This window comes from Euprymna scolopes, chromosome 36 (assembly GCF_053919585.1).
Source record: "Euprymna scolopes isolate OS-2025 chromosome 36, ASM5391958v1, whole genome shotgun sequence".
Taxonomy (NCBI): Eukaryota; Metazoa; Mollusca; class Cephalopoda; order Sepiida; family Sepiolidae; genus Euprymna; species Euprymna scolopes.
Window position 1 is genome coordinate 14944575 of NC_136517.1, and position 24405 is coordinate 14968979.

General features: G+C 35.3%; 1 protein-coding gene and 1 pseudogene across 1 annotated transcript in view; both read right to left on the reverse strand.

The window, feature by feature from the left end:
- Positions 1-24405, reverse strand: part of LOC145260354 (uncharacterized) — a 106199-nt gene that overhangs the window by 4312 nt on the left and 77482 nt on the right. The window contains exons 24-29 of the mRNA XM_080118287.1: positions 20714-21445; positions 17519-17646; positions 16391-16525; positions 11837-11968; positions 6321-6452; positions 4298-4429 (exon numbers count right to left, since the gene is read on the reverse strand). Coding sequence (XP_079974413.1) covers positions 4298-4429; positions 6321-6452; positions 11837-11968; positions 16391-16525; positions 17519-17646; positions 20714-21445 — 1391 coding nt within the window. The remainder of the gene's footprint in view (positions 1-4297; positions 4430-6320; positions 6453-11836; positions 11969-16390; positions 16526-17518; positions 17647-20713; positions 21446-24405) is intronic.
- Positions 3323-3439, reverse strand: LOC145260902 (5S ribosomal RNA; annotated as a pseudogene).

Below are 24405 nucleotides of genomic sequence, written 5' to 3' on the forward strand. Positions count from 1 at the left end.
TGTAATTTTTTTTTTTTTTTTTTTTTTTTTTTTACATGGTAGTCACCACTTATCAAGGCTCGGAGGCCACTCGGGGATAAGGGTTAATGTGCATACAGTAATCAATGGGATAGTATCGTAGTAATCGTTAGTATTGGAGATTTGATAAAATGTCTTACTTAAGGGGGCGTTTCATCAGGAATTTGTTTATGTTGGACTTGAAGACATCCAAGTTGTAGTCAGGTGGGAAACAGGCAAACGGAAGAGAGTTCCACAGGTGTGCACTTCTAAGAAAGAAGCTCTGCTCATGGAATCTACGTTTTGATTTTGGCACAGATAAAGAGTGGGGAAAATTATTAACAGTGGTTTCAGCTAGACGGGTGTTTATCATGAAAGATTGGCGAGGGGGGACCAGACATTAGAGCTCAGACGAACACTTGCCATGGAAGTAACAATAAAACAAAAACAGGCTTGCAATATCTCTTCTGTGAGAGAGAGGTTGCAGGGAAGAGAAAAGGGCATCTCCCACTAAGCCACAAAGTCTATTTTGTACTCTGTTAAGGCAGGATAGTCTGTTTTTAGCAGCTCCTGCCCAGATGTGGCAGCAGTACTCCATCCTTGGACGTACTTGGTTTTTGGATTCACTGAACTACTGTTCTCATTTTGAGTGTGATTTTTCACAACATTTCGGTCGATGTAACCTCCAACATTCTTCAGGTGTATCTGGTCAAACTCAGGAATTTGGACGGAATTTCGAACGGAACCCTTTATTTACTTCATGGGGGTAGCATGCTCTTGTTCTGTCAGCCATGACTGGATAGCGGTCCTAAGTAATTCGCAATTGTATTTTTTAGTCGCCCACACTGAGAATTGAACTTTCAACCTTCAGGAGAATATCACTTTTACAATTGATTTTTCCAAATACTATAACTACTGCACCATGAGTCCTTGCATTTGAAATTCCGCCCAAATTCTCGAGTTCAACAAGATACACCTGAAGAAAGTCGGAGGTTACTTCTTCAAGCGATATTGCTTCTACAAAACGATTACAGACTAAACTTTTGTATAAGCAATATCACCTGAAGAAGTCTCTACTTACTTGTCACTGGTTGACCAAATCATGCTCATCAATGTGTAGCGACATTATGGAAAACAAATAAAAAGTCCATATATATGTACACAGATATTTAGGAGATATTGAAAATTAACTAAACATGTCACGTATCTCCTATGTATTTCTCTCAACTCCCCCTCCACCAAATTGATTTAACTACTCTGATATTTCTTAAAGTATTTAGAGAAAGACTGATTTTTTTTGTTGATTTGGCAAGTTGGGATTTGATTACAAAAACCACAGTTATTAACGTATATATACTATGGCATTCATTTTGTAAAAGTGGGGACCATAAATTATATAAACAGCAATATCACATATCTTGTTAAACTCTGGAATCTGTACAGAATTTTAAATAGAAACCTTTATTTCAATCCAGAAGGATAGCTTGCTCTTGCTCCGTCAGCAGTGACTAGGTAGAAATCTTCAGTAATTTGTAATTGTTATCTTAGTATTGCCTGCACTGAGGCTTGATTGAATCTTCAACCTCCACCAGAATCTCATTGAAAAGGGATCACTTAGCACTTTACCCATTATGCTATAGGTCAAAATATCGATCTTCATATAATCGATATTGTTTGTTTCACTGTTGGCAATAGACCGCTTTGCTTAGTCGACCTTCATTGGAATGATCCAGAACATTCATTGCAGTGGTTCCCAACCACTGTGCCGTGGAAAATTAATGTGCTGTGCAATGATTACTTGTGTGTCGCAAAGAGATAATAGCTAGAAACAATTTAATTTCATTTTGTTTAATAAAAACATTTAATTTTTTAATCATGATAAAACCACTCAATTCAAAATCATCAAATTTCTGGAATCTAAACGTTTTGCGCATACTAATTGGTAAACTTTTTTTATGGTTTATATTAGTGATGGGACGATTAATCGGAATGTCAGAAGTTTTTCAAAATATCAGGAATTTTTCCAAATATCGGAATATCAGGAATTTTTCAAAGTGCAATCAGCATCGGAGCTGAATAATTCAGACTCAATATCGATACCAAACTGATTCCTAAATATACAGGTTGTAAGACAAAAAAGTCTAATCTAACTTTATGCAGTAATGATATAGATTATCTTCTACTCTTGTTAGCGATATGAACTGTGAAAAAAAAATTTTTTTTTTTTTTTAAAATGATTATTTTAAAATTCAGAATTGAACTAATTGTTGAATTGTATAAAACCTTTCTAATACATTGTTACCTTGCATATTATTAATGGTGTATTGCAAAAAGGTTTTATGAGTAGAAAATATTTATTTTTTTGTGACTGATGCCCCATGAATTTAATTTTCTACTTTTGAGCAACTCCAAAACTATGATCTTATGTCCGCCATTTTTTCTTGTTCTCACATAGTATTCGAGAATACTTAATTTTTCAAACCGAATAAATTCTTTACAATAAGTTGAAACACTAAAAACTTATCCAGCTAGGTAGAAGAGTAACTGACCTTGCCTTTGGTAACATTTATTTGTTATACTTGTTTTCTTTAAACATTTTTTGTTGTTTACTAGCAAAGATACCCGCGCTTTGTGCAGAACTTTGTTGTATGTTCAGGTAACTGCTTCACGGGCACCCTTGCAATAAGTAGACGTTGTAAGAGCAACTATTGCTTAAGGTGTTTAAAATTTTTTAAAACGACCTCCTGAAGTGACTGAAATCCAACTATGAACTTTAAAACAAATAGGTTATACCAAAGTTGACAATTATATTGTTGCACATAAAAGTTGAGACAATTACAAAGAATCACAATGGTTAACATTTGTTTAGCATCAACAGAACGTTTTTTATCAAAGATGAACGTTACTTTATGATATCACATGATAAACTTCTCATGGAAGTAAATTTGAACTCATTGCTAAAATTTTATCCAACAAATTCAATACTTAAAACTTAGCACAATCAAGATCATATTTTTTCATCCTGTCATTTTCTAACACGTTTTATCGAAGAGTCTTGTGGTAAATTACATTTCTACTGCTTTGATTTGGAGCTAGAATGTAGAGTTTTACTGAACTTCTTGTCCAGCTGGTGGAGAGGTAGAACATATCGTGACTGAAGCATTCTCATGTCAACTCAGCTAACGCCAATGGTTTTAAATATTTCCATAGCCCTTGAGCCCTTGGAGAGGCATAGGCCATCCACAACTTTTGTAGATGCTTTTGTAGCAAGGAGTTCTTTTTACAAAGTGAGGGTGCTGGCCCCACGCCCAACCTTCCCAGAAGGTACATACAGCACCTAGCCTTCCCAAATGGTTGCCCATCTGGTACTAACCAGGCTCAACGTTGCTTAACTTCGGTGATCTGACGAGAACCGGTGTGTCAACGTGATTGTGCTGTACTTTATATATTTTACTTTGACTTTTATTGATGCTCATTGCAAAACATACCTTTGGCGCCATGGTGACGACCCCCCGAGATGGTATCAAACCCTAACTTGGTGTGCACTATCCAGAGTTTGTGAAAAGCTGCACAAAATATGATCTTGACCTTAACCTTTGATGTTGACCTTGAAAAATAGTGTGAACCATCTCTAGGTCAGAGACTACCATCATGTCAGGTCTGGTCATAATCGGTCCAGTGATGTGGGCTGTAGTAAAATATATATACATAGGCTATGAACTTAACCGTAACCTTAAAAAATAGTGTGCAACATCCCTAGATGAGGGGGGGGGGGCTGGATATGACCTTAAACTATATCTGGTGGTGAGACCCCAACTTGTGGACTTTGGGGAGTGTGGAGCCACCCTTTAATTGCCATTGCTCCCAGGTCCACTCTGACCCAAACTGGTAGTACCTGTTAAGATCCCAACTATGGTTTAAATAGAAACCGACTTGAAAAAAAAAATATACTCTATTAAAAAATTGTTCTTCAAAATCACTGGATTCGGCATTAAATAACCTGAAAAAGGTTGATATGCCATAAAACAAAAACAACCAACCAACCAACCTAGATGGGGGATCGTCATCATGCCAGGTTTGGTCACGATTGGTCCAGTGGTGTGAGCTGTACACACAGCCACATAAACGCACACACACAGACACATACAAATGCTACTACTTTATATATAGAGATGGCAAAAAATACCTGAATAGATCACAGATGAATGCTGGCACAAGTAATTTTTTTTAAATAAAAATCTTTGTATGATTATGTTTTAAGATCAGAAAACAAAAAATGAATTAAAATTCTAAAACCAACCTCCGATTGTCTATGCTCTGGTTCGTCCTTTGTTGAATGAATTTTCTCTAATTCGCTTGTCTTTTGAGAAGGCAGCAAATCCAACAATGGAGCGCTGCTGTGAACAGAGCCAGAGTTTGTGAGAATGTTATGCTACAAAGAGAAGATCAGCAAACATGTTACAATGTTTGGTTTCGTTTAAGGATGGGGGACATTTTCGAAAAAATACAAGTGTGTGTGTGAGAGAGAGAGAGAGAGAACACTTCTCAACCTATATACTCAATGAATTTTTGATTTCTTGATAAGTATGTCTTGTCTTGTTGGGTGTTTGCTTGGGGGGGGGGTCGGTTTATTTATTTGGTTTTTATTTGTTGTTAATTGCTTGGATAGGGTTAGCTAGCTAACCCTCTCCAAGCATACATAGATATACTTATCCAGAAATCATCTCACCAACGAGACGCCAAAAACTTAAACATTAAGACTCAAATTTTAAAGTAACCCCCTCCTCCTACCCTCACATACCCCCTCCCCCCTCCATGTATCCCTATGCCCTCAGTCACACCAGAAATGAACTTCCCAGACCCTCCTCCACAACCACCTAAGGTCCTTAAACTCCAAAACTAAAACATTACCAACATACCAAGCACCCCCCTCCCACCTTTCCCCCTTGTTCCCTTCCTCTATTTTCCGCTCTTCTCGCACCCCTCCCCTGACATCATTCACTCTTTCATCCCATCATAACGAACATTTCTGTAAAAATCTGAGGTAGCTATAGACGGCCAAAAAAACGGCCGGGTAGCTGAAACAATAATGTAACTTAACAGAAAGATACGGTAATAAAAAATAAAACGTATATATATATATATATTTTTTTTTTTCTTCATAAGTTTTGGTTTTGATTCAAGCTAATGCACTCAAGTCTTATATTTTTGAAATCACAACTTAATAATATATAAGAATTGATAAAAAATTGACTATAATAATATATATGAAATCTGCATAAATTAAAATATCATATTTAAGCATATCAAGCGATGCCGGGCATCCCTGCTAGCTTAGATAAATACTTTTGTAGTTTTAACAAAAGAGCTACAATAATACCAGGGCATTTCCATTTACACTGAACATCTACAGAATGCCAACATTAATATATTACATATGAAAGAGTCTGCTGTGGAATTTTCACAAGTCCCACTAGTACTGCTGAAAGGTCAAAGGCAGTGAACCCATTAAAACTATAATCCAAGATATGTTGAATCGAAAATACTGCCAGTGACTGTATTCTTTGTTTCTGTCTCTTTCTTGTTAATATAATTAATGCCTCTTTATCTATCTCCCTCTTTCTCTCGCATTTCAAGGAAGAAAGAATTGTAATTCAGTTTGAAGTAGGGCCCTGAAGACAATGGGTCGCCAGTTAAACTCTCCGAGTTAAAGAAAATGCTCTTTCTTAAACATTTAAAAAAAAACGAATTCCATTTTCATAAGAAAATGTGTTTGTCAATTATTTTAGGCATTCAATTTCAGCACCAAAATTCCTGTCACTAATGATGATGAGAACTTAAAACCCTTATCACCAGGGAACTGATTGCCATGCTCAGGACGTAATAGCCATTTCAGAGATGTCTTTATGGTGCCAATAAACCAAGACACACGCCCCAGCAAGGGTCACTCTGATCTACAAAAAGTGCCTGAATATCCCAGTCAGCATTCCTCCATGGGGGCGCCTCAGACTATTAGTAGTAAACTAATCTCTTTTCAAAGAGAGAAGGCAAAGCCTGGGAGGGTGAACTTTTAGAACTGCACAGGACCAATTCTACCACATAATCAACAGGGATGGTCTAATCTTTGTTGATTTTGGTGCCAAAGTAAAGTGTGGTTTTCTAATCAGAAACTAGAATTGAATATAATAAGAAAATAATATGACTCCCTTCCTCCCGGTGTCCTTTTTTTTTTTTTTTTTTTTTTTTTCTCTCTCTTCCCTTCATCTCATATCATTTTTATCAGTCATCACTACACACAAACGAATTAAAAATCTAAAACTGACCTCTGATTCTCTATGCTCTGGTTTGTCCTTTGTTGAATGAGTTTTCTCAATCTCACTAGTCTTCTGAGAAGGCAGCAAATCCAACAGCGGAGGGCTGCTATGAGCGGAACCAGATTCTGTGAGAATGTTGCTCTACAAAGAGAAGATCAGCAAACATGTTACAATGTTTTGTTGGTTCGTTCGAAAAAATGGTAGACATCTTGGAATCTATTTCACCAGCCAAATTCCAAATCATTTTTTTGGTTACTGATGCCGCCGTTCAGTTTCAAGAGACAATGGATACTCCCTGTAACGATAGCTGTGCATGCAATTGTGAGGCAAGGGTCATGTAATTCCAAGCCACACTTCTCCACCTGGAATTCCCAAATGGTCACCCATTTTAGTACTAATCAGACTCAATGTTGCTTAACTTTTGTGATCTAACGGGAACCGGTGTGTCAACGTGATTATGACACGCAAACTTGTCAATAACTTTAACACATTGATTTTGACTGTAATGACCTTCTTCAGGAATCATTTGGGGATTGTTTTGATTGAGATTATTTTTTAAATAACCTCACAGATTAAGATCTGGGAGAATCACAGTCTGGTGAGTGTGAAGACTATTTAGGATCACACCTCATACTGATGAAACAATCACCAAAGTGTCCCTGCATATTATTAAATAGCAATAAAACAAAACTGTTGAATATTGAGTCAAATAGCAAGGAGAAGTACTAGACCATTGAAAACAATGCCGAGATAAGCGGAGAGCACATACAACACCTGGAATTCCCAAATGGTCACCCATTTTAGTACTGACTTTAGTACTACATTGCTTAATTTTGGTGATCTAGCAAAAACCGGTGTGTCAATGTGATTATACCATTTTTGGTTAATGAGTCATCACTAGAGTTATGACAACAGGATATTCTTATCATTGTTTTGACTCTCAAGTATATATCCGGCACAGTTAGACACCGTTAATCAATGGAGAACCGCATCAGTCTATATAAAAACATAAGATATCAACGAATACACACTCGAGAGTCAAAACAATGAAAAGAATATTCTGTTGTCATAGCCCTAGTCATCATATATCAAGACCAAAAACACCTCAAGGCTAAGGATTAATGAGATGGATGTATTGGCAGATGAATATCATGAGAGGATTGAAAATGATGAAATGGAAGGAATGAAATTTTATTACTTATGAGGATGGTTAATGATATTTGTTTACATTGGATTTGAAGATGACCATGTTATAATAAGCAGGGAAACATCCCTTGATAATGTGTTTATTAAACGAAAGTTCTTGAATAAAAAAATCTGTTTGCGGAAATTTTGGAGAGCTATCAGATGAAATATTAAATCGAATTTGATCCATATGTTGATGTATTAATAATAGTGCAAATGTTCTTTGTAGCAATTATTTTACAAAATATTTTTTAACAAGTATTCAGTTGATAAGAACGTAAAAAAAAAAAAAAGGGTCAAAAGAGGCAGAAGGAATAATTAATAATTCAATGTATACATATACAGAAATAATAATTTAACAAATATACGTCCATCACTGCATCACGTCAAAGTTACTGCACAAAAAAGTGTTTTTTTTGTTGTATCAGTTTTTTAAAATCGGCCATCTATAATATAAATCTCACCTCTGTTTAAATGTTTGTATGTATGTATGAATGAATGAATGTATGTACGTATGTCTAAAACTGCCGACAGAGGCAACAGATTTTCATGAGATTTCAAGTATTTATAAATTATTTTGTTTATTGACGATTGAATCCATAGCAGAAATCCTAGCAGTCATCATCATTGCTGACATGCATTGAACGGGGAAACTAACTCATCTCTGACCAAATCTTTATTTATCCCTCTTTCTCTCAAGTTCATTCCTATCACTTCATTCCATGTTTTCCTTGGCCTTTTTCTGTGAACCGACCTTGCTACCTTAACTGTTCTACATCTACTAATTAAAAAACTGTCATCTATTCTTTCAATGTGGTCATCACATCAACGTCTGCTGTTCTGCACACATCTCCTTATATTGTCCTGATTTAATCTTCTCGAGGTCATCAAAACTAAGCCTATCTAGAAATTTCACATTACATGTCGACTGTATCATCTTCATATTATTTCTCTCCATGCAACACATATCCTCAACCCTCACTGATCAGGTTTCATTTCCATACATAGTCACACTGATGACTGATAATATACTCTTCCCTTTTGTCAACACTGGTAATGTCCAGCCGGTTAACAATGGCAGAAATTTCCTGGACTTATTCCATCCATTCCTAAATCTTGTAATCACACTAGCACCTGATCCACTCTGTGCTCCAATGGTAGCACCAAGTTAAAACATCTCGACAACCTCAATAGCTTTGCTATGTAGAATATTTTATGTTACACCGACCAAGGGAGATAATAAAATTTCAGCAAATCATTTCTTCTTAAAAAAACAACTTATGATTTATCATAATCTGTAGATATAGCTTAGTGGTAGAGCATTTGACTACAGATCAAATGAATCCTGTTCAAGCCCGAGTGTACCTCACCATTTTATTTTAATTTTTTCTTATTAATGAGTTCAATTTATGATAAAAGAAGAGGTACCAAATCATTTCTTGACTTGCATATATAGTAAAATTAAACATTAATCAGAAGTGACTTTTCCATCGTCAAGCCCAAGTATCAGCTGACATGATATTGTAAACAAGCACAGACGGAATTTGATGAACAACATTATTATTATTATTTTAATATTTTTTTCAAATTAGTCCACCGGACAAATTATTCCTCATAATATATAATATTCAATAGAGGATTGATTCTATAATAATACATTCGCAATCTGCATAAATTAAAATATCATGTTTAAGCGTATTATATGACCAGGCTGGCAACTAGTCAACTATAAAAATATCCACTGTGTTTCCGTTTTAACATTTTTATTAATAAATAATGTGTAATGCTAAGCTTAATAATTCAGTATACAACATCAGGAGCAGCTGTATACATCCTACAAATTTTTTGTTTTTGTATTATTTGGATACTTCAAAATATTGTTCTCATCTTTTCATGTTTCGATCGATGCAATTGCCGCAAGGATCTGTGACATAGTAGATATCACTTGGTAAAAATTCAGTTGTAAAGTTACTCTTCCGGAGGTTGAAGGTTCAATCCTCAGTGCAGGTGACACTCAAAATACAATTGCAAATTACTTAGAATTTCTACCCAGTCATGACCGATGAAAGCATGATACTGCAAGAGTTGAGTCAAGCGGGATATTGTATCCTTCCGGCTTGTGGTGAGCTCAATATGAAAATACTAATGCCCGTGTGTTCGGTATTTATAGAAATCAGAGGAAGTTAGATTAGGTAAAAGGTTCTGTTCGAAATTTCATGCAGATTCCAAAGTTCAACAGAAAGATTCATGAGTTCGACAAGACACACTTTTCTTAGAACTGCATGCCTGTGGAACTCTCTTCCGTTTTCCTGCTTTCCAGCTGACTACAATATGGTTGTCTTTAAGTCAAGTTCTTGATGAGCCGTTCCCCTTAAGTAATCCAATTTACCAAATTTCCACTACTAACGATTACTATGATATTGTCCCATTGACTACTGTACACTCATTAACCCTTATCCTCGAGTGACCTCTGGGCCTTGATAAGTGGTGACTCCTATGTAAAAAAAAAAAAAAAGAACCTGAAAATGGCTGGAGGTTACATCGACTGAAAGATCATGAAAATAACACTCAAGATGAGAACAGTAATCCGAAGAATCCAAATACGAATAATCCTCATCTCAAAAATTCAGAAATGTAGATTTTCATTTTTTCATTGTGGGAGGAGTTCTGGATAAGTGGCAATGGAAATAAAGAATTACTAATTTGCATAAGTTTTCAAACTTATGCAAATTAGTAATTATTTTATTTTGCTAGTTATTTCTTCTGAAGAGAAAAGGCCTAATTTTTTGAACTCTATGGAATAAGGAAAAAAAAAATCTTATATTCTTTGTTTAAATATTTGATAAACTAATCAATAATGTAATTTTATTTTGTCTTCTAATAATGTTCTGTCTATAATATCGAGCATCGCTTTATCATGAAAATATATAAAATATTCATACTATTTAAATATATATATATATATATATATATATATATATATATATATACATAAAAGTGACCTTGTCTCTCTGAGGAATAGTTTCTACCAAACTCGTCTGTCGACGTTTGGTCTACTGGTTCATATATATATGATATATGGTATAGGGGGTTTGAACCCGTGAAACAAATTCAATTTGGTCTTTAGGTGGTAAAAATAGCTGCTAAAGAGTCAAAATTGAAAAAAATTTGACTTGGCAGGTGTAAGTCGACTTAAAGTACGCAAATATACATTTACAGATTAAATAGTGTTATTTTTTAACTATTTATATGTGTATGAATGTGGTTCAAGGGCTGAAGAGTTGTATGTTTTGATTCTATTCGGTGCCACCAAATATTTTTTTATTTTTGAAATCACTACTATATATTGGGTACAATATAAGTATCAATAGATAATTGGCTCAATAATAATAATAAATATGAAATCTGCATAAATTAAAGTACCATATTTAAGCATTACCTTGGGTACAACATAATAATCAATAGAGAAATGATTCTAAGTCAATTCTCTATTGATTATTATATTATATAAATAATGAAATCTGCATGAATTAAAATATCATATTTAAGTGTATTTTATTATCTGGCCATACCAGGTGGCCTGCTAGTATATATATATATATATCTATAGAAATAAAACAGTAGATGCATGTGTATGGGTGTGTGAAAATATTTACTGGTCGCATAACACTGAAATTAACAGAAAATAGTAATCATGCACTAAGAATGGTTTATAACGAATAAAATCTTTGTTTGGATGACTGAATAACGCGTACAGAAATATGTTGGCAAGTTGAAATTCAAAATTGGCAACATATTTTTACTTCTTTTTGTGCATGCGCAAATTCATTCATAGCTTGAAGCGGTTTAATTTGAAATCTTTCTTAACTATCGATAGCTTAAATGGAATGGAATACAGTTGAAGAGCTAAATGTTTTGGTTTCAATTCTAGCCGATGGTACCTAAGTCAGTTTTTTAAAGAAACTTGAAATTAGTAAACTATGGGTGGAATTGAAAAGTCAGTGCCATTGAGGAGGGGCACTTTGACCCACAAAAAAGTGCCCGGACAGCCCCAACAGCATTCCCTAGTGGAGGCGCCTCAGGCTATTAGCAATAAACTAACCCCTTCTCAAAAAGAGAACTGCACCGGACCAACTCTACCCAACAATAGGGAACAGGTCATTACGAAAATTATCTAATCCTTGTTTATTTGTGTGCTGACGTAAAGAATTGAATATGATAAGAAAATAATACGACCCCCTTCCTCCCCATGTCCTTTTTTCTTTTTATTTCTCTCTTCCCTTGATTTCATTTCTATCATTCATCACTACACACAAACGAATTAAAAATCTAAAACTGACCTCTGATTCTCTATGTTCTGGTTTGTCCTTTGTCGGAGAAGCTTTCTCAATCTCATTCGTCTTCTGAGAAGGCAGCAAATCCAACAGCGGAGGGCTGCTATGATTGGAGCCAGATTCTGTGAGAATGTTGCCCTGAAAAGAGAAGATCAGCAAATGTATTATAATGTTTTGTTGGTTCGTTCAAAAAAATGGTAGACATCTTAGAATCTGTATTTCACCAACCCAATTCCATATCATTTTTTTTTTTTTTTGCTAAAGAGTCGTCATGGTTCTTGTCTAGAATTTCCACTAAATTAAAAAACAAAAATAAAGAAAAAACTGTATGTAGCCATGATGAAACGAAAATATCATATTCCAAAAATCACATAAATTGATCAAGTAGTTTTATTTTTAAATAAGAAAAATCAAATTTTATGAGTATCTGAGGAGCGACTGTCTCACTTGACACTTTTTTAAAATCTCAAGCAACAAAGAGAGATAATCAACAATAATACTTACTAGATTTATGTTGTAATACCTAAGGATTCCCATTAATTGCTTAAAAATGATTTTCTTTATAAAAATAAAACTATTGTTTCAAATTTCTGATCTCGATACAATTACCAATTGCAATTCTTTTAAAATCCATAAATATTTAGTTATATAATTGCTTTTAATTCTTTTAATTTTGAATTACTGTAATACTAAGTCTCATCCCTTTACAGTAGAGATCCCTAGGTGCAAGAAAGCCTTTTACTCCAATAGTTTCTTCCCCAGAACTGCGGGTCTTTGGAACTCCCTTCCGGGATTCTGCTTTCCCAACTGTACTGATATGCAGAAGTTCATGTGTAATGTGAACAAACATCTTTCTACTCATCTCCCTTCATAATGACCCTGCTAATTAAGTCTCTGATAGTAGCCCCCTGCTTCAAAGTGGCACTGTGCCTTGTTTGGGGTGAAAATTGAATAAAAAAAATAAAAAAATATAGTACATGCATATATTTTCGCAAATGTAAAAATATACTGGGAGGCGAGGGCGTCTATAGATTTTAATTTTACTAAAAGTCAATCAATGCTGGAAAATCAAGTTTAAATAAGAAATTAAAAGAAGAAAATAACAGAATCATGTTTGCATTCAGAGAATAGCCACAATTTTTTCTGAATCTGATTAATCAGCACAACACACACATATATATATATATATAGTTTTTTTTTATTATACAAACATTATTGGTTACATATGTGCATACATGTTTCAGTGGAATCCTAATTCAAGGATAACACTTTTTTGGTCTGATGAAGTGTTATCCTTGAATTGGGATTCTACTGAAATATGTATGCACATATGTAACCAATAATGTTTGTATAATAAACTGACTATATACCAGCTCTGTCCTGCATTGAGCACTCTTTAATAATTATGCGAGTTTCATTGGATTTACATCTAGAAAACCAATCAATACAACCATTATATATGTGTATGTGTGTGTGTGCGTGTATGTATAACCTACTAGGTGATGCCCTTTTCTTGTCCTTGCAGCCTGTTTCTTACAGAAAAGACATTGCAAATTTATCTCTGTTCTATTGCTATTTTCATAGCAAGTGCTCAAGCAAGTTTCAATCTATGCTTCCTCCTGTAAAACATTTACAACACTTGTCTAGCTACAACCACTGCCAAAAATTTCCTCTACTCTCTACCTGTGTCTAAATCTAAGTACAAATTCCATAAACAAAGTTTCTTTCCTAGAATTGTCCACCTGTGGAACTCTATACCACGGTTCTGCTTTCCAACCAACTGCAACATGGTCATTTTCAATTCCAATGTAAAAAAGTTCTTGTTGAGCAGTACTTTCAAATAATCAAATTCTACTCATTTTCCACCACTACTGACCATTACACTTATCTTATTGACCACCTGACACTCATTGACTCTTGTCCTCAACTGGCCTATAGGTCTTGATAAGCGGAGACTCCCTTGCAAAAGAAATTTAAAAATAAAATATAGAGAGAATCATCCACATACAGTACTGTTTCGTTGTATCACAACTCATCAGTGCAGCTAGACTAGCACCTTTCCCTAGCCGGGGATTGAACCTACAACCATTGCGCTGATAGTTGGCAGTTCTATCCACCGACCCATTGGATCAGTGCTCACAAATGACCTCAACAAATGTCCATTTAAATAAACACTCGCCAACCACTTGTACAATGCTTGACCTGCTTGTTTATTTATAAACAAACAAACAACGATTTATAGCCAATTAAGTGCCAGGTGAGATATATTTTCGACAGTGCTCTACCCAAAGGGGGATAAAATATATATACATATACATACATACATATGAAAATAATGATGCACCTCTGTCTTCCTGTTTTCTAATTCTTTCTTTTTCCTGATTCCAATACAATTACCGATTCTGTACTAAATTCCTGATTCCGATACAATTAATGATTCCAATTCCAATTCTTTATAAATATATAAATATAGATCCCCCCCCCCCGATTACTGTAAAAACATACATTAAATGTGCAGATATTTTCTGAAACACAAAAATACACTTGTGGGGGGATGATCTATAGATTTTAGTTTTACTGGTAGTTTAAAATCAATAAATATTTATTAGTTTATCATTACTACCAGTCAAAATCAAATAATAAAAAAAAAAAAAAAAAAAAGAAAAGAAAAAAAGACAATTAAAGAAATTGTTTTGACGTCAGAAAATAGACATGCATTTTTCTGATCTGGATATCAATACTGCCAAAAGTTCTGATTTTTCTGGCTCCTGATACCAATTAATCGTCTCAACACTAATATATATATATAGAGAGAGAGATAGATAGATAGATATTTCCTCCTGGGACTGAAAACACACTATGCAATATACCTTTATGTGATGTTGCCAAGCTTATCAAAAACCTTGATTCCAGTAAAGCAACTGATCCCAACAACATTCCAGTCATAGTGCTCAAAAAGTTTCAACCAGAACTAGCTCCCATACTTACAAATCTGTTTAAATGTTGCCTTAAAAAGAAATGCTTTCCAACACCTTGGAAAACTTCATCAATCTACCCCATATTTAAAAATTCCAGCAATTGATCTCTCTTAATACAGACAAATCAGTCTCTTGTTCATCATGAGTAAGTTGCTGGAATCTGTGATAAAAAAGTGGTCACCTCAACAAAAAAACAAAAATGCAATATGGTTTCCATTCTGTAGATCTCCAGCTGATGTACTGTTCTATCACATAGGATTAGTGAATCTCTAAACGTGCGGGGCTTCGTTTCTAGAGCAATAGCCCTTGACATATCAAAGTCATTTGATAGAATATGGCATAAATGTCTACTTCACAAGATTACCAGCTGATTAATAGCTGAAAATGTTCTCTCAATTATGAAATCCTTTCTCTCTGATAGGCGTATAAGAGAAGAAATCATAAACTCATAGTATTAACACTGGTGTTCCTCAAGGTTTTATTCTAGGCCCAAGTTTCTTCCTAATCTTCAACAACGATCACATTCTTAGATCATTCATAGACATTTATGCAGACTATGGCAACACTTCAAAGGCCAGCAATAACCAAGGTCTTTCTGATTCTCTCTCTTCTGATCTTGAGAACGTGGGGCAATGGGGAAAAAAGATGACTGGTTAATTTTAATGCATCGAAAACCAAGCTTCTCTCCTTTCATCATAATCACTCTGATCCCCATCACAGTCCAATTAAAATGAATGACTCATCTTGGGAAAACTCCATGTCTTGACAAGCTTCTGAGACTGACCTTCACTCCTGATATGAAATTGAACACATACATCAAATCTGTTGCCAAGATCACTGGAAAAATGGTTGGATCACTATCGCTCCAGTAGGTATCTCATTACCGATGCAATCCTCTATCTGTATAAGAGCCAGGTACATTCTAGAATGGAATACTGTTGCCACATTTGGGCAGAAGCTGCTCAGCGCATCCTATCCTGCTTTGATAGAGTTCAAAACCAGCTTTGAAACCTATTAGATGATGCTCTTTTCTCTTCCCTGCAACAGGGATGTTGTGAACTCGTTTCTGCTCAATCACTATTTTCATGGCAAGTGCTTGACTGAACTCCAATCTATGGTCCTCCATTGCGAAACTTTTACAAAAAACACTCAACTAGCTACAATCACTATATGATTTCCTTACTATCTCTGCCTAAATCTAAACGTAGATTCCATGAACAAAGCTTCTTTATTAGAATCACCCGCCTGTAGAACACTGTTCCACTGGCCTGCTTTCCAGTTGAATACAACATGGTAGCCTTCAAATGCAATGTAAACAAGCTCTTGTTGAGCCATCCCCATAAATAATCAAAGTCTACCAAGTTACACTATTAACAATTACTACACTACCACCTTACATTCATTAACCATTATCCTCAAGTAGCCTTCAGGCCTTAATAAGTGATGACTCTCAAGTAAAAAAATAAATAAATAAATAAAAAAATGGATGGATCAAGACAGACTGTTACTATAGTAAAGGGAAAAATAAGATGTGTGTTCATTATTAAGTTAGCCTTTGAAAAAAAATTATTTCAAAAACAACCTCCTCGATTTCTGTATCAATTTGACTGGAATCTTCTTTATCCAAAACTGGATTTTTGTTTAAATTTCCTTCTTTAGCTGATGATTCTAATCCAGGAATATTTTCTTTCAAAACGGAATCATGATTAACGTTATCCTGGAAAGATAATAAAAATATAAAAATAATAAAAATTCATCCAAAAGCAAAAACATTCAAATACAAAATAGCTTGAAAATTTTAAAATTAAATTCAAGATTGTAGCTTGCTTGCTGTCAGTAAGTTGAAATTAAATGTTGGTCAGTTGAAATGTCAATCTTCTGTAGAAATATTCTTTTTGACACATAATTGCCAGACAGATTGCAAGCAGCAGAGAATGCAGTATAAGTGCTGACTCCAGAAGCACCATTTTAAAGTTTGTCTCCACTGAAGGCAAAAAAAAAAAAAATGCACAGAATTCTTTCAAAAGAAACTTTGTTGAAACAGCTTATCCTGATTTTAGATTCAGTCAAAGGAATATTTCTTCATTTTTTTTTAATTTCATTAAAGGAAAACAATATAAATCAAATATTTTGTCTGACTCCAATCTTCCTTGGTGAGTTATAGACTTTTTTATGATTTATTCCTTGTTGAGCTATAACTATGAATGCCAATGGCAGTAAATCTCTGCTGGTGTTAAATGGTGATGGTTATTGAGGTCTTATTTTTGAGTGTGTTTAGAGATTCACATGTTTAAACAAAAAAAATCTCTAAAGCACCGAATTTGGTTTAAAAATGATTTCATATATTTTCAATTTCATGTTGCTTTTCAATGTAGAAATATTGGATCTGTTACCCTTACATATGTATCAGAAGGAGAGAGAGAAAGAGAGAGAGAGAGAGAGAGAGAGAGAAAGAAAAAAGACAAAAGAAAGAGAGAGAAAAAAGAAAGAGAATGAAAGAGATAGAGAGAAGAAATGTAGAAATATTGGATCTGTTACACTTACATATGTATTAGAGAGAGACAGAGAGAGAGCAAGAGAAAGAAAGGAAGCAAGAATGAGAGAGAAGGAAAGAATGAGAGAAAGAAGGAAGAGAGAGATGGAAAACCAGAGAGAAAAAAAAGAAAGTAAACAAAACCAAAAATGATGAGCCGATCATTAATTTTTATACTTGTTCTGAATGTTTTTTCAGGAACTCTTTTTCTTGCGGAAAGAAACTCTTTGGCTGCTTTGACACTTCAGCATTTGAAGATTTTCTTTGATATGAAGAGGAGGAGGAGGCGGAAGGGGAGGATGACTCTAGAAGAAAAGAAAACAGAAATGACAGTATTTATTTAACAAATTAATAAAGGAGTGTAATTTCATCACAAAATTCCACCATAATTCATTTTGGTTCAATCATGCACTAATCAACCATGTCATCGTTTTGTTAAATTGCACATTACAAAGCTGCTACCACAGCTGAGCAAAAAAGTTAGTAAGTGTATTCCTTGCAATTCAAAAATTTTTTATTAAGTTCCAACAAAATGCATTTCAATATATTCATACACCAGAGCCATTTTATTCTTTGGTATATTGTACATTAAACTAAAGCAGCTCTCCCTTGAATATATATATATATTATTATAATTTTGCAATAACCAAAACAACAATATATTATAACAGGTTTATCATAAAATGTATTTCTTCAGTGTTACAAGTGTTTCTTAACCATTTGGACAAGCTTAAATATTATTTCATTAAAAGATATTCCAAAATGGCTAATCATAAGGCAAAAAATACAACTGTAACAAAAAATATACATGATTTTTTATTTTACGAATACAAGCAGCGAACTCACTTCCTCTTCCTTCATTTTATCAATTAATTTTGAATTGTGTCAACAACTTACTTTCGTATTTTAATTATTAGATAATTGTTATTTAATTTTTGTGTTTTTATATTTATTTAATTATTTAAATCATCATTTAATTTATTGATTTATTTTTTAATAATTTAATATAAAATCTCCTAAATTTTCGTATCTATATAATTGATATTGATAACCTCTCAATTAGCCTTAGTTTCGTATATTTCTTTATTTAAATCTACCGATTAACACATTGGTTATTTTCTATTTTGTTATTTTTTAAAATTAGGGCAATAAAAAGGATTATTCAGATCCTTTTTAAATTATTTTTAACACCTTATTATGCTATAAGATAAATCTATAGTTTTCCACCTTGTCATATCCTAAGAAATCAAAGTTGAGTCCTTTTTAGAAAATTAAGAAAATGCAGTAAAAAAAGAAAAAAAAAAAAAAGCAGTTTAGTGTAAATGCAACATTCTGACTTTTGGTTGTTGAATGCTCTCTGGCTGTTTACTGTGTATGTCCAGTGACTTGGCATTTATAAGCATTTAATTTCCCCTCAATTCTTGTGTTAATTGACAAAAAATGCCTATAAAGTTTAGGGTGACTTTGTGACAGAGTTTCAATCTCTAGACAAGCAGTAATTATGACTTCCTACACTGATGATTGCATAAACATTAAACACTCGTGTCTTCAGGTATAAAATAATTATTATATATACAGGGTAGAACAATAAATGGATCTACCAGCGGCCATCTGATTGCACTAAGGGATTACCAAACTCTTCAGCACATCCAGGTACACTTTGGTGTTGGCTTACAAGCTGACTTTGAAGATGTGAGATGGCATGATGTTGCCTTCACTTGAAACCACACCATAACTGTGGCCAGAAACATTTTTTTCATCACCATGGGCACATCCCTGTTATTCGTGACAATCCAGCGATGCATTTTGAGGGTGCTGGCAATGGTCCTGTTGTCATAACTTGGATCAGTACAGAACATGAATTGTACAGCAGTGTATCTCAGATCTTGCTTGTTGAACATTGTGTCACTTTCAGATATGATAGAAGGCTCTGTCGCTCTTAGGATTTGTACACAACTGGCCAACTAGTAGATGATTTACAATAAAAAAAAAAAGAAAACCAGTTTTCATCAAACGGAAATGGAATCGGGTTATCTTCTCAAGGGCGACAATTTTATCATTATTATTATTAGATTTTCAAAATTAAGTTTTACTTATAATACTTAATTTTTGTAAAAGTTGGGATACTGACCTTTTCTGGCTAATACCAGGATACAAGTTTTACTACTCTAATATATAAAAGCCAGTAACTTGGAGTTTCAATGTTGGATCTCGATAGAAATGCCTCTGACAAATCGATATTTGACTCTAACTAGCTGTTTTTGTTTTCTTTTTTCCACTATGCTATTAGCACCAACATATTTTGCTTTGATTCTGTTTCTTATTACTTAGGCTGACTAGGACTTTATATTATAACATAAGGATCCATTCACCAAATAAAGCAGTTTATTAATATTAGTGAATCTTTCAACTTCTCATGAGTCAGAGAATAATGCTTGTAAAATCATTATGAAAGAATTATCTAAAAAATATGGCAGAAGAAGGGATTACCTCAGGATCCTTTCTGGATGATGATGAAGACAGGTCAGCAAACCCAATCGGAGGGATCGTTTCTGCCTCATCAGGGGGGAATTTGCAAACCTACCATTAGCATGTGTTGAGATGATTAATCAGAATCAGAAAAATTGCAAATATTTTCCAATGCCAAAAACGATTCTTTTAAATTTTTGGTTAACATAATTCTCCATTTCTGGTACTAATGATAAATATTTATTTATTTGAAAACTAAAATCACTCCCAAGTGTTTTTTTTTTTACATTTGTGAAAATATATACACATATTACACGGGTTTTTACGGTAACTGGAATAAAACAACAACTCTACAGCTAAATATTTAGAGATTTAAAAAGAATTGTAATCAGTAATTGTACCGGAATCTCTCCAGGTTTCAAGCACATACAGCACCTTATATTAACAAATGTTCAGTCATTTTAGTATTGGCCAGGCTCAATATTGCTTAACGGTCATGATCTAATGGGAACTGGTGTGTCAATTTGATTATGTCATATATATGTGACCCAAGACTGTCTGCAAACTGTTCCCAACCATCATCAAACTCTAACACTCCTAAAACTAACCTTTAACTTTATTGATCAATCTTTTGTTCAGGTTATTGCTACACCTTGATCAACTATCCCATTTTAACTTTCTTTTGTGTTCCTTTGTGAACAACTTCCTATCCATTGCTCTGCCGATAAACCCATTTCCCTTTTCTTTTGTCATGCTTCTATTTTTACCTACTTCCCAACACTTGGGAAGGAGGGGAGGTGCACACACCGATAATATCACATCAGAAGGGCTGATTTTTACTGAATTATGGTTTCTATATAGAATAAAAAAAAAAAAAAATGGAGAAGGTGCGATAAGGCTTACCTGACTTTTTTGTACTGCGCCAAGCGTCATCAAGGCTGAGAAATGGTACAGGCTCCACACTTGCTTGCATGTTAACGGGAATAGAGCTTTGCTCTAAAATTGGAAGGTTTGTTGCAGTGAAAACAGAGAGTGGTTCTAGAGGTGATTTCTCTGTCAAGTAAGAGTGTCCCAGAGAAGAGGGCCGAGAGGGTTGTGTAAGGCCCAAAACAGGAGGGGAGAATGTTGACAAATGGGGAGGAGAAGCAACTGATAAAGGGACTGAAATTGAAGCTGGAGAAACAGAAGTTGCCGATACCGGTAAACAGAGTGGACTAGCAGGAGTGGGCGGAAGAGGAGGAGACAAAGAAATGGGAACAAAGGCAGAGATAGGAGCACGAGCTGAAACGTGAGTATGGGTTGAATCAGTAGGAGGTGCTGGAGATGGTGGAGCAGAGATGCGAGAAGAGGCTGAAACTGGCGCAGGTGCTGTAAAATTGGGAGGCATAGAAATAGGAATAGGGGCTGAAACCTGAATAACTTTTGAGGACAAAGGAGGAGATGAGATGAGAGTAAGGGCTGACGATGAAGGATGAACTGATATAGGAGCAAAATAAGATGGTAGGTCAGGGACGGAAGCTGTCTGACAAGCATCAAGAATTGGTTGGGAAGCTGCAAGGGAACTTAGCACTTCTGCTGCTGTGGCTGGCCCCATCACAGAAGACGGATCTGTAGGAAGAGTGCTTGCTTCTTCATCTGAAAAAGATTAAATGTTTTTTTTTATCGTTATTTGTATGCAATTTATGGATTTGTTTGAATAAGATTACACAACAAATACATTGAAGACATTGCCAAGGCAGCTGTAAAAAAAGTAGGCTCCCTTTACCATGCTAGAAAATTACTCGCACCAGATAGTGTCCTATATCTTGCCAAAGCTACAATTCATCAATGCATGGGGTACTGTTCCCACATCTGAGCTGGTGCATTTATCACTTGTCTCTCCCTTTTAGACACGATTTTAAAAAAGAGTCTCTAATCTAATAATCTGCAATATAAATGCTGGAGTCCCTCAGGGGTCAATCCTGGACCCAACTCTCTTCCTGATCTACATCAATGACCTCCCTAAACACATACTTAAATCATTCGTTGACATCTATGTTGATGACACGACCATCTATGGCAACACATCAAAGGCTGTAAATGACGAAGTTCTCTCTGATTCTCTCTCCTCTGATCTCAAGCGCGTGGTTCAGTGGGGGAAGATGTGGCTAGTTACCTTTAATGCATCCAAAACCAAACTCCTATCCTTACATCATCAACGCTCTGATCCCCAGCTGGCATCAATTGTGATGGATGGCGCTCGTCTGGGTGAGGCCCCGTGTTTTGACAAGCTTCTGGGTTTGACCTTTACTCCTGATCTGAAATGGAACACGTACATCAAGTCTGTTGCCAAGGTCGCTGGAAAGATGGTGGGATCCTTCTACCGCTCCAAAAGATATCTCACTACTGATGCAATTCTCTATCTATATAAAAGCTAAGTACGGCCAAGGATGGAATACTGTTGCCATATCTGGGCAGGAGCTGCCAAAAACAGCCTATCATGCCTTGACAGAGTACAAAATAGACTTCGTGGTTTAGTGGGGGATGCCCTTTTCTCTACCCTGCAACCCCTCTCCCACAGAAGAGACGTTGCGAGCCTATCCTTGTTTTATCGTTATTTTCATGGCAGGTGCTTGTCTGAACTCCAATCCCTGGTCCCCCCTCGCCAATCTTTCACGAAAAACACCCGTCTAGCTGAATCCACTGTGAAAAATTTCCCCCACTCTATATCTGTGCCTAAATCAAAACGCGGATTTCATGAACAAAGCTTCTTTCTTAGAACTGCATGCCTGTGGAACTCTGTTCCGTCTGCCTGCTTCCCTCCGGACTACAACTTGGATGTCTTCAAGTCTAATGTTAACAAATTCCTAATGAACCGCCCCCTTAAGTAAACACTTCATCAAATCTCCTCACTAACGTAATGTACTTGCAATAACCCTTATCCCTGAGTGGCTTCCGGGCCTTGATAAGTGGTGATCTCTGTGTAAAAAAAAAAAAAAAAAAAAAAAAAAGTCCTGCACTATCAACCAATCTCCAAGCCCTGTCCCATCACCACAATGCTGCATCCTTGTGACTGTTTAACAAGTATTTTAATGGAATGTGCACTGACAAACTCCTAGCTCTTATGCTCCCTCAACATATATACTTCCAACTAACCAGACAAGTAGCAAAATCTCACCCCTTTATTGTTGAGGTCCCTTGACGTCAGGAAGACTTCTACTCTAATAGTTTATTCCCTATGGCTGCTAGACTTTGAAATTCCCTTTCTGTTTCCTGCTTCCCTGACTATACTAAGTTTAAATTTAATGCAAACAGACATCTCGCTGCTCAACTCCCCACAGTCCCCTGTTAGACATGATCCCAAATAGTAGCCTCTTACATTCCAAATGGCAATATGCCATATTTGGAGGCAAAAAAAAAAATAATAAAAGAAATAATTTTAACAAAACACAGAAAATGAAATCATGGCCACGAATATCATTTCGATATAAAAAAATTGATTCATAACTGGAAGCTAGCTAAGGAAAACACACGACATGGCGAAAGAAAATAACGTTAACACTTAGCATAGAAATAACGATAGAGTAGAGAAAGACTAGTATTGATTTAATAATGTAACCGGCCCATTTGGCACAATGGTAATGGGCCGGAAGATTGGGGTGTTAATCCTCAGTCCAGTCATACCAAGGACTTGAAAAAATGCTTTGTTTTAAACATCTATATATATAAAAGCAAAAATGTGTGTATGTATGTATGTTTGCTTTATGTGTATGTCTGCAAAAGGACTTTTTCCGGCGGCTTCTCGAGGCCGTCGCTCATTTGTAAAACTTTTTATATGCTGTCTAAATGATAATATCTCCAACTTAACAACAGGGGTTACCTGTCTATTTAATTTGCCCGACTTTGAAACGTTAAATATTCGACATTTTGGGATCACTGCATGTTTGCTTTTGTTTTTCGGTATAAAAAAAGCGAAAATCGATTCAAATCCTTGCCCACAGCCAGTGGTCTCTAGAAAGCAATGTAACATTTGGTCAATGTCGGCTTACCGTCATCATATCAGACGGTTACTTATATTTCAAGACGAGCCACTCCCCTAATAAACGGGAGAGATGTTTTCCTCCAAAGTTAGGTAAAAACAAACAAACCGGGTTATTGACCTCATTAAAAACTGTCCCGCAGAAAATATTCACTGCTGAATAGCTATTGCTTATGTCGTCGTAACGCTTGCACAAAATGTTAACTCTACGAATTCCACTTGACATCATTTAGTGCGGGCACCTGTCAATTATCTTCTTAATTAAATAAATTCAAACTTCTTTCAGTAACTCATTTTTGTTGGCCAAACGGTTAACGTGCCATGTTTTTTTCACATTTTATTTTCCAACTTCTCCTCAGGGCTTCGGGTTCGATTCTACCTAATTACCAAAACTTTTTTTTACCCCTCCCCCCCTGGTGTTTCTTTTTGATTTAAGAGCACACACACCTCAAACACCCGGGCAACACGGGGTACTCCCGCTAGTTCAGCATAAGGGAAGAATTGAGGGCAAGTGGAGTAATACTAAGAATTAAGTGGTGCCCTCCCTTACATCTCTGTGTAGCAACTTATGAAATGA